This window comes from Eleutherodactylus coqui, chromosome 4 (assembly GCF_035609145.1).
Source record: "Eleutherodactylus coqui strain aEleCoq1 chromosome 4, aEleCoq1.hap1, whole genome shotgun sequence".
Lineage (NCBI taxonomy): Eukaryota > Metazoa > Chordata > Amphibia > Anura > Eleutherodactylidae > Eleutherodactylus > Eleutherodactylus coqui.
This window is the reverse complement of record NC_089840.1, coordinates 111,707,414-111,721,671: the sequence shown is the minus strand read 5'-3', so window position 1 is coordinate 111,721,671 and position 14,258 is coordinate 111,707,414. Positions and strand designations below refer to the sequence as shown.

The window sequence follows — 14,258 nt, the reverse complement described above, 5'->3', positions numbered from 1 at the left end:
GCTGTGGAAAAAACACGCTTGCGGATTTTTCCACAAGAAAATCCGCAAGACAAAAATAACCTTTGAAGCGGTTTTGCCGCAGACGCAGTTCTTCTGCGGCAAAACCGCAACAAATCCGCCCTGTGTGAACCCAGCCACCGATTAGCGTTGAAAAAATTGTTAGAACGACCGAAAATGCGCGATAATCGTTATGTCTAAACGCGAGCCATTGTGTACTTTTTTGTTCTTTGTTCAATTTCAGCCAACATAAAAATCGGCGGCTCGTTCACTTCCCGTTACGTTTAAACGCTCACCGCTCAGTGTTTCACATAGGAATGGGAAGCAGAGGAGAGTGAATCTCAACGATTATCTGCCTGTCTAAACAGACTGCACGAGCACAAATGATTGCGAGTTCGTTTTTTCAAAAAAAGAAAATTTTGAGCGCTGTGCCAAGCCACCAGTTTTTTTTGTAGTCCTTTATATACTCACGCCAACTTAGGTTGTTGTTATACGGTTTTTGCATCTTTCTTTATGCTGCAGAAAAAATGTTCGTGTCAGCGGCACAGCTTCCCATGTGAACTAAGGACACTGTCAACAATGATGCTGCATCTGAAACGACTGTTCGTCTCCCACGCAGCCGGCATCGGCCTCTGTAAAGGCCATTTAAACAAGCTCTCATCTCCTTGGTCTACGCTTATTTAAAGGGGTTTCACCAAAGTATAAAGTTATTCTTTAGCTGGGATCCCCAACAATCCTGAGAAGGAGAGTGCCGATGGTCCCTGCATGAAGCATCAGTCGTAGCTCCGTTCATTTCAATGACTGCACCGGAAATTGGCGAGTACGAGTGCTCCGATATCTGCGGTGCTGTCACTGCGTTGAATACTTCATGATCGATAAGGGTCGCCTCCCAGTTGTCCGATCAAAAATGACTGAGCTAAAATTTTGCACAGATCACATTTTTGTTGATTGCAATGAGATAGGGGGGTACACTTTTAGAAAGTTGAAAAATAAGGACCACACTAGTGCCCAGCATTTTACAAATGGCAACAAGGCGTGCCAGTTACACGAAAAGGCAGAGAGCTCTCCGTCAGCTTTTTTTAAGCCTCCGTTTTTTTCCTCTTGATTCTTCGTATTGTTGCTCCTGGTTTTTGCTCCTTTGCAACGTGCCCAGCAGTTTAGTTTTTTTATCTTGGGGAAGGGGCGTGGTTTAGTTGGACTCCATTTTTAGGATACCTATTTGTGACTCTTTAAAAAGTCGCTCAGTTTTTGCGCACATGGACTCCAGTGTGGAGTTGGTGTAATTTTTGTGAACATAATTGAAGTCTTTTCTTGCACAAATTGTTCAAACTGCTGCACAACGCTTGACAAATTCCTTGCATTTTGCCCTAGTGTAGGAAAAAAAACACAGTAAAGAATTGACTGTAAAGGTGGTTTCACACAGCCCAAAAAATCGTGCGATGTGAGTGAGTGAAAACGCAGAATTATGAAACCAATGATTTTCACTGGTTTCCTTCAAATTACCGATGTTTTCACTCCGATGTTGCGAGGAGAAATAAAAGGTCATGGCGTGCTCTATCTTTCTGCGTTTTATTATGCAATGCGTGTTTAACATTAGAAAGTCCTATTGACTTTTGCGCTACAAATTCACGGGAAAATCGTGTGGGGGAAAAAATGCGAGAAAATCATAAGTGGCAGTGATGTTTTTGTGAGAAAAAGCAGCACTGACGCACAAAAATTGCGGGAAGAAAGTCATGGTTTTGCTGTAATTTTCTTGCGACGATATAACGATTGGCCATGGGTGACAAATCTTGTGTTTTTTTTTTTATTTTTTTCTCACGATGCGACAGCGTTACAAATCGCATATAATGTGAAGCCCGTGCTTTCCAATGGGTTCCTTCACATTACTGATGTTTTGTAGCCCATGTTTCCCTGTGGAGCCTTCCTTTGTGTTGCATTGCACAAAAACGCGCTGCGATACAACTTTTAGGACTATTGCCCATGAACTGATTTGTACCATGGTTCAATATAGCCTTGATGCAGACCGCGGAAAAACGTGCAATATTCCACGATCAGCGGTGGAGACGGTTTTGCTTACAATCATGGTACTCCCGTGGCGTAAAACTGCGGACGTATCCCACTCCGTCCATGGGCATGAACATTTACAGGAGGTAAGTCCTGCTGTTTATGCCTAAAATAAGCCCTATCTGCCTTAAAAAAATAAAAATAAAATAATAACAATACATTACCTAACATGTGCTGCCCGCTTTGACGTACTTCTTCTCTCCAGCTATGGCACACTTGCTTGTAGTTTTCAGCCAGCGCTTCCTGGTCAGAGGTTGAAAAACCCCACCCCCAAGAAGCACTGGCTCTGATTGGCTGAGCCGCGGCGCACGAGAACCAATCACTGCAGCGCTTGAACCAATCACAGCCATTCAATATGATGGCTTGATTGGTGCATTGAGCGCTGCAGTGATTTCTACACTCTGCGCTCCAGCCAATGTGTGGCAGCAATCTCTCTGCACAGTAATAGGCAGACAGCAGTCAATCATTGGCTGGAGGGTGTAGCAAGTCTACAGCTCATGGATATCCAGGACTACTTCCTGTAGTCCTCTATGCATGTGCTGCTACTGATCAAATGTAAGTTTCTTCAACACTATTACACAGATCCATACAGAAGACATATCCGTGTGATCGGTGTGACTGTTACTACCTTGTGCTGCCCTCAGAGAGGGATGCAAAAGGATGGTGACAGAGTCTCTTTCAACACAACTTTTGAAGCATCCAACATTGTCATACATTTACCTGCCTCCATAAAAGTAAGGCTGGAGCTAGATAGCTGCTTCAGTGATTGCCACTTTCCATAGAAATGCTTTGAGTGACACGGTGGCAGTACCATTGATTGGTAAGTGGCAGCACCATAAAGTTTCAGTTAGTTGCCTTTTTTGTGCAATCCAGTACTCTGGGGAAGTAATTGTAGTCTTCACAGCAGGACTCCAGCGTGGGCACCAGGGTGCCAAAGAGTTAGCAAATTAGGACAAATCTATCAGTGTGAGCGAGTCACGGGAGCCAAGGGGAGCAGAGTGACCAGGGAGGGGGGAAAGTGAGGAGAAAAGAGGACCTTAGTCATGGTCTCATCAAATACCTGCTCGGTGCCCACTGGTTGACGCGGCTGCTGTAAAAACCAGAATCACCCTAAGCAAGACAATGCTACAAGTCACTGACCGTATAGCCGCCACCACCACCAACCACCTTGTCTACAGTAGGTGGGAAGAATATATGACCATCAACTACAAATGAATGGGAGTGGCTGCCAGGTGTGTGAGAGATATATATATATATATATATATATATATATATATATATATATATATATATATATATGAAAAAGCATGATCATAAACCAGTGCACAAGGCATGGACATGTTTCTAGTAATGGTTTTTATATCATAAATAGACTTGTCCCTTGCAGAGTTCTCAAGGTGTTTTGCCACCTAAGAAAATGTCATGTCTAACCGGCCGGGAAGCATGACCAGTGGTATGCAAAGAGCTACATTAATACTGTGTAACATAGTATGTAAGGCTGAAATAAGACATATGTCCATCCAGTTCAGCCTATTACCGCTACCCCCAATGTTGATCCAGAGGAAGGCAAAAAATCCCAATGAAATAAATACAATCCAACTTTCCCATTTAAGGGAAAAAAAGAATGTCTTCCTGACTGCAATTGGAATAATCCCAGGATCACTGACCCTTCTGAAGTTATTAGTGATTATAGGTGTCACATATGTAGTGGATTTTACAATGCATGGCAGAGTATGGTGGTGTCTCCAATGTCTGACCTGGCTGGGACTGACCTTGATTAAAGAAATGTGATGACTTTGACAAATACGTCATCTCCCACGATTCTCCAAACACATCCTATTCTTATGAGAAAACCAATGACAGGACACTTGGATGTCCCAGAACATGGCATCATCACTTCTTAAAGGGTTGTTGGGGACATTTCAAGATTAAGCAGCCAGCAGGGGATGACCTATAATAAAAAAAATAAGCAATACACCCCTGGAAAATCTGCAAGAAGTGATTGGCGGTCTTTAGTGGGCAGCCACGTCATCACTGCAGGAGACTGTCTGGGACTGGTGGGTGCGATGGAGTGCTGGCAATATTCCAGGTTGAGTATAGGCCATGTGGTGCTGGCTATTCAATTTTGAAATGTTCCAGAAAATCCCTTTAAAGTTACCTGTATCGCTTCTTCATTTGCTTAGGCCCTTGGAATCACTATGGGCAGTATTATAGTTCCTAGGCATGTATTCTTGTACATAGCAGACATTTCTCAGGTAGTCCCCTATCGCTTCAATCAACTGGTCCGCAAGGATCCCAAGCAGTGGAACCCCTGCGAATCAGCTAGTATGGGTCGTCAATAGTCTATTCCAGGAAAACCCCTTTAATGGGGGCAGCTTTAAATGTCATTATTGGACTGGGGCTACATGCCAAATTTTGGCTATGCTGGGTTAAACAACTAAAGATTTCTGTGTAGCCCTGCAACCTTGCGCTCATACTGAGATTCCCAATGGGGTATCAGTACATGTTGGAGCAGTAGCAGCTCACAAAATGTCTGGGGTTGGGTTTTTGTTTGCAACCCTACGACCCATAATCATGGCAGCCTGCATCTATCACTGCAACCCCATTGATCTCAATGATGTTGCAAGTTCACAGGGCTACACGGTAATCTTTGGTCAGACAATCCCTCTCAAGGCCAAAAGTCATCATATAGCCCTATTGCCCATAGACCTGTATACTATAGCACTGTGTATATTGAGCTTGCTTCAGATTTCCACTAGACTGTTTTCATCATAAGCGTCGTCTAAAATGGTGGGAAAAGTGGTGCAGCATGTTGCACTAGTTTTTCCAGTAAAATCATTGAACCCATGACCAAAGCCAAACAGAACCTATTACAGCCATTTATTTTCGTTCTTCTGTAATAGAACAGATAATAATTAAAGGTCTTATCCGAGATATAAAAAATTGAGGGGAAAATAACAATAGATGTTATACCCTCCCACGGTTACTTTAGTTCTCCTCACCAGGCTTTTTGTACATGGTTGCAGCAAGGCTGTACCCATATGACCTCTGCAGCCAATCACTGAACGCACTGGTCTTGTGTCACTGAGGCCATTGATTGAATGTAGCAGTCACATGGCTATACAAGCCAATCACCAATGCAGCCATGTAAACAAAGTCCAATGAGGATGAAACTGGCAATTACAAGCGCAGCTCCCATTGATTTCAATGAGAGTTGCACCTGCAATTACGAGTGCCATCCCTACACAGGGGTTGGAGCAGCGGCTTCCACTCCGCCCCTGGGCAGCCCCGCACTGACAGCCGGCGCTGCCTGGAGAACTCCTTTAACAAGTAAAATATTGTGCAGGAAATGATATTGATGCAAGAGTACAATAAGCTTTCTTTAACCCGATAAGGACAAGGGCTTGGTCCTGGGCTTTAAATCCACGCCACTGTGAATATATTGCATTCAGCAGGTCAGTCAATGAGTGCTATGTAGGGAATAGAGGTAGCGGTAGTGCCGTTCCTCTAGTGGATCTGGTGGTCATGTGATCACTGGGTGCCCTCCAGACCTGCATAATGCCAATATTATTGTACAGCTCAGAGACCTGGACTTTGCTGTCGTAAACCACTGAGCATCTGGAGTCCTTTCACATGCGATGCCAATACCAGATTCTCCGTGTCCGTTAGTTCGACTTCATCAGAAACAGCGAGATACAGACTTGCACGGGGCTTGAGTCAATCACAGAAACAATAACAAGGAGATGACTTTTTGATCATGTTGCACACTTGTCAGAAGCTGTCTCGGCCCACGGTGCTCTAACCGCAGCAATTGCTAGGAAAATCGAGAGACAACCTCCTGCCGGATGGTGGAGGCCCCCTGGTTGTCCGCGGCACTCGTGGGTGCAACAGATAGGCAACGGTACCTCCTCCGACATCTGCAGTAATTGGAACAATGCTCTCGATCGTGGCCATTCTAGATTGGTGCTACGGACCATCGTTGTCCCAGCGTGAAAACTAGCTCCAGCATGGCAGAGCTGCTGGGTCTTAGCAAACCCAGCCCCCCTGCCAGTGACTAATGTCACAATAGGGGATCTTTTCCCCTATAACTAAGACTAGTTTCACATGGGCGAGGTACCCGTGGATATGTCAAAAACGCCTCCCATCACTTCAGTACAGTTGCGATCCTCAAGGATCAACAAGTGTTTCCCATTGTTTTCGATTGGAAACCTCGCATCGCACTCACGTACACCTCGCACAACGTGCAATGTGTTTTCCGGCCCTATTGAAAAAAAGGGTGGTGTTCCGAGAGAACATCCAAAGATAGACCATGCTGTGATTTTATTCCCGCACCGCATTGCTCATGTATATGACCCCATTTTAAAAAATGGGGTTTATATTCATGTGAGATTCGTGCTATTTTCTCAGCCGTGTGAAAGCGGCCAAAGGCTCCTATGGAGCTATAATAGAAAATTGTAAAAAAAAAAAAATGTCCCCTGGAGGTTTTATATGACATGGGGGACATATTGGTTTAAAACATAAAAAAATAAGTTAAAAGACAAATATATTAAAAACTAGAAAGAAAGACAACCGCCCACGCCAGCCTAAACTGCTGCCATAGCTGCCCTGCAATCTGAGACTGTACAAGTCATTCATCAAAATGTTCCAAACAAAACGAGGAAAGCATTTCTGTACTTTGTTTTAGTGTTAATATGGTAATTTGAAAAAAAAAGAGCTGTAAATTAAAAGTTAAACTTTTTTTTACACATTACAAATTTAAAAAAAAAAGAATAAAAGTTCTGAGAAAAAACGGTATTAAAAAACGCCCTGCAAGCCACAAAAATAGGGCAGCAGAATAATTCTGTTAACCCAAGAAAAAAGGGCCGTTAAATCACCACAATTTCACGTTTTAGTATATTGTGTTTATTGAGCGCTCTGTAGCCCAGAGAGGAGAAGGCAGAAGCAGTTAAAAACCTCTTCTCCCTTCTCCTCCGGGTCCTCAGCTGTGGGTATTACTACAGCATGTGTCCATGTAGGGTTTTTAATAAAAAACAATGAAACAATGTCAAACATGAACTTCTTTTTGTTTTCTTGTTTGACATTGTTTCTTGACCGTTCTTTATTAAAAGCTGTGTCTGCCAGCTGACAACCAGAGCTGCTCCTGCTTGATTTCTGGAGCAAAGGCTTTAATCCCGGGATGTACATCTGCTATTGGCCGGGATTAAAGCCCGGGACCAAGTGCCATATGTTTACTGCGCTTGGGGTTAATTTTGAATGAGAGCAGCTCCTGCATGTATGAGTGCCGGCTGCTATACAGGGGTTAGAGCAGTGTTTGTACTCCAACCCTGCCGATGGGTGGTGGCTAGGTAACCCCTTTAAGAGTGAGAAGCAATTTGTGTCTTATGTGCATTCAAACTAATGAATATTTAGAAAGTAAAACTGAAGATCGTTTTTTACAGACCACTTTGATGTTTTGCCAACAGGCTTACTCTGTGACTATAACCCTTGTCATTGACATTATAGGACAGAAGTTACATGAACTTTTGGGTTGTTTTTTTATAATTGGGATTTAACAAATCCGCCTTTAATATTTTCGATGTCATGTCTGGAACTGAAACAATACAACTGGTATTTAAAATGGATGATCGGATGAACTGAGGATTACGGCGCTCATTTACTTGCTGAGGTTATTCTAATTTAATGTAGATTGTGCCTCCAGGCATGCTAATCTCAGTCTGAAAGCCTAATGTAGCCGTAAATACCATACAGTCACTTCTGAAGGTAAGGATTATTTGCCTTAACCAAAATGACGTTTGTAGACTTTCAGAAATGCCCTTTCCCAGGAATGTTGGATTATTGCGTACATCGCAGCATGTCTCATGATCTGGAGGTAATCACTCTCATCTAATCCCAGTTCAGGCTCTTGCTGGTCTAATCATACAGCATCGCTTAGAACACTTTCCATCACAACCTGACAGCTTCAGGCTTTTCCTCCTATGAAGACGGTAATAGATTTATCATTATCTGTGTTCGACTTTCCGTTTTCCTATTCCGTCACGAGAAAAGGAACACAAAAAAATGGATCCGTCCTATGTGGGAAACTTACAGTGCTGGATAGACCCCAAAGCTACATTCACACGGGTGAGCACGAGATCCGGCCGGCAGGACGGTACACTGAACTACTTGTGTCGTGCAGTATACTAAGCCTATGACAGCAGCCTATTACACTCTGTGAGAGGGGGGCCAATAGGCTAAGTGACATGGCAAACCTCTAAACCTCTGTCAGGCTTCCTGGTCCCATGGGAACCCATTGGTATCTTGTCATCGAACTGTGAGGTGCTGATGGATGACAGAGCCCCTTAACCCTGTCATCTGATTACATGCTGTAGTTGCTATTGTTTGTGGCCTGTAAGGTTAAACTGCCAGGATCTGAAGGGTGGCCCGATGGAAGAGCCAGTCTGGCTCAGAAACATGTCTCCCAATAAAGAATTATTCATCCCGCAAGCCTGTGTTTCCTCATAGCAGCACCAATATCGCCCTTATTATCGCTAACACGCTTGTTTCACACCAGACACGAAGCCCGCCCTCTGGCCGGTGAGGGGCTACAGCTGTTCCCTGCCTGCACTTTGCCATGCCTTGGTCAGCTTCACCGGAGGTGAAAGTTTCCTTCCATTTAGCCCCCGGATTCCCTCGGAGGTTTTCACCATGGACGTGCTGTATCTCTCTTCTCTTATAGGAGAAGGTTTAGCACTTTAAGACCAGAAATTTTCCATTTTTATATTTTCCTTTTTTTCATTACGGCCTTCCAAGAGCCATAACTTGGTTTCATTTTTCCATTGACATAGCTGTATGAGGCTTGTTTTTTTTTTTTGCGGGATTACATGGTGCCATTTAATCTACGGAAAAACTTATAGGAATTTTTAAGTGTAGAGAAGTGAGCAAGAAGATGCGATTGTGCCATTTTTTTGGTGCGTTTAGATTTTACAGCGTTCACAGTGCAGCAAAAATGAGATTTGTACTTTATTCTATGGGTCAAAGTATGATTACGGTGATACCACATTTATAGTTTTTTTTAATGTTTTTCCATTTTTAAAAAGTGCGCTACGTCACCATATTTTGAGACTCTGACCTTTATTTTTTTGGCAATTGGGCTGTGTGAGGGCTTGTTTTTTGCAGGGCGAGCTGTAGTTTTTCAGTACAGGATAAAAATCGCAGCATGTTCCATCTTTTGGTGTTCCTTCGATTAATTGGACCTCAAAATACATCGCAAGGTGCTCACATGCCGCGCGATGTGCATGTGAGTACGATGTAATGTTTCCCATTGAAAAAAAAATGGATAACACTTGCAATCCTCTGCCATACATGAAACATGTGCCTTTTACAGAAGTGATGCGTGGCATTTTTGAATGAAAAGTACCTTGTATCAACCTGAAAAACGCACGTTGGCAAGCTTGATATTGCGCTTGCATGCGTAAATGTAGCCTTAGTCAGTGAAGACAAAAATCATATCACATCCGCACGCATATGTTTTCTGACAGTAAGCACTTACCACGTTCCTAAAATATCACCCAGCACACAACTACAACTCCCGACAGTAGTAGTTACCCAAGAACTGCAGAACCCCCAGGCTGCTGCCCATTGCTTTAATCTGTATTCTACGACAGGATTGTAAACTATTACAACTCCAAAAGAAACAACAGCTTTATTTAAGCATTCAAACCTTATATAATAGATATTGTCACAAAATATACTAATATTAAACTACAAAATTCATAAATAGAGCACACATGTAGTTTTACCACTGTAGGAATAACACTAAACTGAAATATTATTAAAATAGAATTTATATATGTTTTTCTGTTGGCAACAATGTGGAATGTAAAATTTCTAAAATGATTCTTCACCTTTTACACAAAGTCATTTTCAGGTCCAGTATTCTGTGCCCATTCACTTCTTAATGGATCTTTCAGTTTGTATTTTCTTATATAGCGCTCAACCCCCCAGCATCAGGATGAAAAATACCCTTCTGGGTATCAACAAGCACCACTTGCTGCATGCTGCTTTATTGTTGGGTTCAATGTATACACACTAATCTCACAAGCTCCCTCTAGTGGTGGCTAAAGACAGACAAAATGTTATTATTGGCATCTTTGTCTATTTAGGGGATCTGGAGCTTTTTCTCAGGTAAACAATACTTGGACCACTATAAGCCTATATTAAAAAAAATACTCATGTGTCTCGGAGGCAGAACTAAGGGACGCATGGTGTTTTTGTTTTGTTGTTTGGTTACAGGGAGACATGTGTAGGAAGCTCGAACACATTTTCTCTTCTGCATTTCTATTTGTTCAGAAGAAGTATTATGCACAACTTATTGTTTGTGCTCTAGCCCTCTGCATGGGGTCAATTCAGTTGTTCCGTATTTTCAGTGCATACCTTTACTGTGGCTGGGGATTATAGCTGTGGCCAAAAGTTTTGGTTTTCACAAAGTTTGCTGCCTCCGTTTTTCTAGTGGCATTGACTCTAGATTGTCATGAAGAGTGATCAGATGAATTGCAAAAAAATGCAAAATCATTCCGTGCCATAAAAATTAACTTAATCACAAAAAACCCTGTTTCTACTTAATTTCAGCCATGTAACAAAATCACCTGCTAGTGATTAGCAAGTGTCAGGACCATCTTTTAAAGAGGCTTCAGCTACTGGATCAGTTCTAGCCCAGTTCAGAACTTGCTCAGGGATGGCATCAGGCAGGGGTCAGTCCATCTGTACGCACAGTGAGGCGAAGGGTTTGGGAGGCCAGCCTGGTGTCAAGAAGGGCAGGGAAGAAGTGATTTCTCTCCAAGATAAAACATCAAGCACAGACTGACATTCCGTAAGAAGTACAGGGATTAGACTACGGAGGACCGGTATAAAGTTGTTTTTTCTGATGAGGTCCCCTTCGGTCTGTTTGGGGCATCTGGAAGAATGATTGTCATGCCAACAGTAAAGCATCCTGAGAACATTCATGAGTGGGGTTCTTTTTCATCCAAGGCAGTAGGCTCATTAACAATTTTGCCAAGAGTAACTTCACTCAACCATCCAGGAGCAATTTGGTGATGAACAGTGCTCCTTTCAGCCTGATAGAGCACCATGTCACAAGGCAAAAGTTATAACCAAGTGACTCGATGAACAAAACATTGATATTTTGGGTCCATGGTGAAGAAACTTCCCAGGTCTCAATTCTATTGAGAACCTATGATCAGTCCTCAAAAACCTGATGTACAAGCAAAACAGAGAAGTTCGATAAGCTCCAGGTCCTGATTAGGCAAGAATGAGTTGCTGTTAGTCAGGATTTGGCCCAAAAGCGGATATCCAGCCTGCCAGGGCGAATTGCAGAAGTCTTTTAAAGAAAGGGTCAACACTGTAAATATTGAGTCTTTGCCTAAATATGATGTATTTGTCAATGAAAGTTTTAAAACTTATGAAATGCTTAAAATTGAACTTTAGTAACCATAGAGACATCTGACTAAAAGATCTAAAAACACAAGCACAAAATCAAAATTTGTGTCAGTTTCAAAACTTTTTGCCACAACTGTAAATAAGGTCATCGGCCATCTAAGGGTTTGTTCACATGTGGCATTGCAGATTTGTTGCAGAAATTCCTGAGTGAAAAATCTGTTTCATTCCTCTAAATGGGGTTGTCTTTGCAAGCCTTATTCAAATGCATGGGAACATAATAGAAATTTGTGTAAGAAATCTGCCACATCTACCCCAATATGAGCCTAGAAGGGGGCTTGAGAATAGGACTATAGGCTGGCAGTGGAGGAGGTGCAACACTCCAGGTTAAAGCAGGTAGGAAGTGACCAAAGGTGTGAAGAACGTCTCCTTTTATTTAATAAAATACATGATCACTATATAAAAATGCGTTTTGGGGATAACCCCTTTGTCAGTTCAGCCGATGTTTAAAACATATAAGCAATTTGTGGGTCCCAAAAGGGTTAATAATGAGATCCTCTTTGCCTGTGGGGTGGGGGTCAGCCAGGACAGGAGAGGTTCTTAAACACCAGCTGAACTGATGAAGGGGTTCTCCCTAAAACGCATCTTCATATGCTGAACATGTACTTTATTAAATAAAAGGGGCGGTTTTCCACACCTTTGGTCACCTCCTACATGCTTTAACCTGAAATTTTGTGCCTCATCCAATGCCAGCCTTTAGTCATATTCTCTTGTTCCACCCAGGTGGTGCGTCATCTGGTCAGGCAGCACCTCCACCTTTGAAGATACCATTCTACTCTTTCCACTTCATATTTAGATCCATCCTTCACAATTAACACGGCAGTACAGGTTTTGCTCCAGCCCTCTCTCTTTTTTCCTCCTAGCCCACATAGAAGGGGGCTTGGCATCCTTGTGTAGTGCATGCAACTAGTTATGTGGCCTCCTAAATACCATATGGAACAAATTACCTCGGCAGAACATAAGGTTACCCAATCATATACTTTTAACTGCTGTAATAATATTACAAAATGTCTTACGGCAACTTACACACATGGGAAGTCCTCGGACTGGGCCCAAAGATCCAGCCAAAAGATTATAGTGTTATAATTTGACTATCCAGAAATGATCTACGTGTTCACCCTTTCAGGTCAAGGAGCATATGGATTATAGGTGGGGATGTAGGTAATTATTTCATCTTTTTGAGGCACTGCAGTTGTTTTAATGCTGAACACCAACTTAACGACAACCCACCATAGAGGAAGGCTTCTGGGTGGATGTATAAGGTGTAAAAAAAAAGTTACGGCAAGTCTGAAAGTGCATCTCTTTTCCTTCTGAATGGAACTTCATAAACTACTGGAATTTATAAGTATTGTCATTTTTACCAGTTTTTGTCCCGAATTTCTAGTAAGCCACAAAAATACAAACCAAACTAATAGAAAAAAAATAGAGATTTTCTTATCATTCATGTATAAATAGTGCATCTTCTAACAACATGCTGCTTCAGCTCAGTGATAGACCCAATGTGTTTGATGTGATCTAGCGGTCCATGTAGCAGAAAGGTTTGGAGTCAGATATATTATAAAACAAATTATGGATCTGCTTGCTTCTTCTGGCTTCTATTAAGAGTCTTCTGGACCGCTCCTTAGCAGCTTGCTGTTCATGGAGTTTCTGAATTCGCTTCTGTCTTAACCACCTACAAGAAGATCGTTACTCAATTAGCTGCACAGTCTTTGGCATTGAGACACATAAGTCTTAATTCATATCGCCTAATGGGAAACTAAGAGAACATAGCAGTAGTCTATAAACCAGTATTGGAACATACAGGAAGGGGGAAAAAAAACTGTATAAATTTGGTATAGTAGTAATTGTACTGACCCACAGAATAGTGAAAGATACATAAAAATGAAATCATAAAGGGTAATTCATTTGGACCCCAAATGGTGAGTTAAGGACCATGCAGGCGATGAACACAGAAAAGTGGAAAACGGAGAGAAATAAGTACATGCTATTTCTGATCACTTGTTTCAGACGTCCCCTATGCATGTAGCTTGCTACTTACTGGTCAAAAGCTCCTTCACGATCTTTTCTTTCTAGGAGAAATGCTTCATACTCCTGTTTTCGTAGATCCTCCATCTTTTTCTCTTTCATTTTCTCTTTATGTTTTCTTTTTAGCCAAAGTGCCATAGCCATAGCTTGCTGTGAATTTCTCTCTTCTTCCTTTAGAGCCAGCACAGAATTTTTTAAAATCAAAACATAAATACACTGATGTACAAAGTACCTCTTACTTATCTTTGCATCTAATGCCGCTGAGGAGTAATAATAAGCACAGTCCATGGGCAAGGATAGCACTGCTTCTGGAGAATAAAACAAAACTGACACTTTTTTCTAATCCTTGTCTAAGCTTTCTTCACATTGGTGCCATGTCTACTATTTTCAAACTAGCTATGACAAGTCAGATGGATATTAAACCATACTTTAAATATACTTAGGAGAGATAACAGACATCATAAAATTGTCACATTCCTTAGCTCAGTGGACTGATTAGGTATTTATTTCTCTGCTAAGCTTGTCTGGTAGTGTTTAAAGTTTTAAGTGCAAACCAGTCTCAAATTTCTGTGTTTGAACATTTGCATTTAGATCAAGAGGGGTGTCGTCTCTGCATGTGTATATTATGCCCCATCCAAATGAGTTTCATTAAGCCTGATGAAGGGTTCATAGATGTTCCGAAAGCTTGCTGTAACATCATG

At 42.0% G+C, this 14,258-nt stretch overlaps 1 protein-coding gene across 1 annotated transcript in view; it reads right to left on the bottom strand.

Annotated features, from left to right (window-relative positions):
- Positions 1-12,214: 12,214 nt before the first annotated feature.
- CCDC181 (coiled-coil domain containing 181) overlaps positions 12,215-14,258 on the bottom strand; it is a 32,041-nt gene continuing 29,997 nt past the window's right edge. The window contains exons 5-6 of the mRNA XM_066598652.1: positions 13,571-13,728; positions 12,215-13,204 (exon numbers count right to left, since the gene is read on the bottom strand). Of these exons, the coding sequence (XP_066454749.1) occupies positions 13,048-13,204; positions 13,571-13,728 (315 nt within the window). The 3' untranslated portion in view covers positions 12,215-13,047. The remainder of the gene's footprint in view (positions 13,205-13,570; positions 13,729-14,258) is intronic.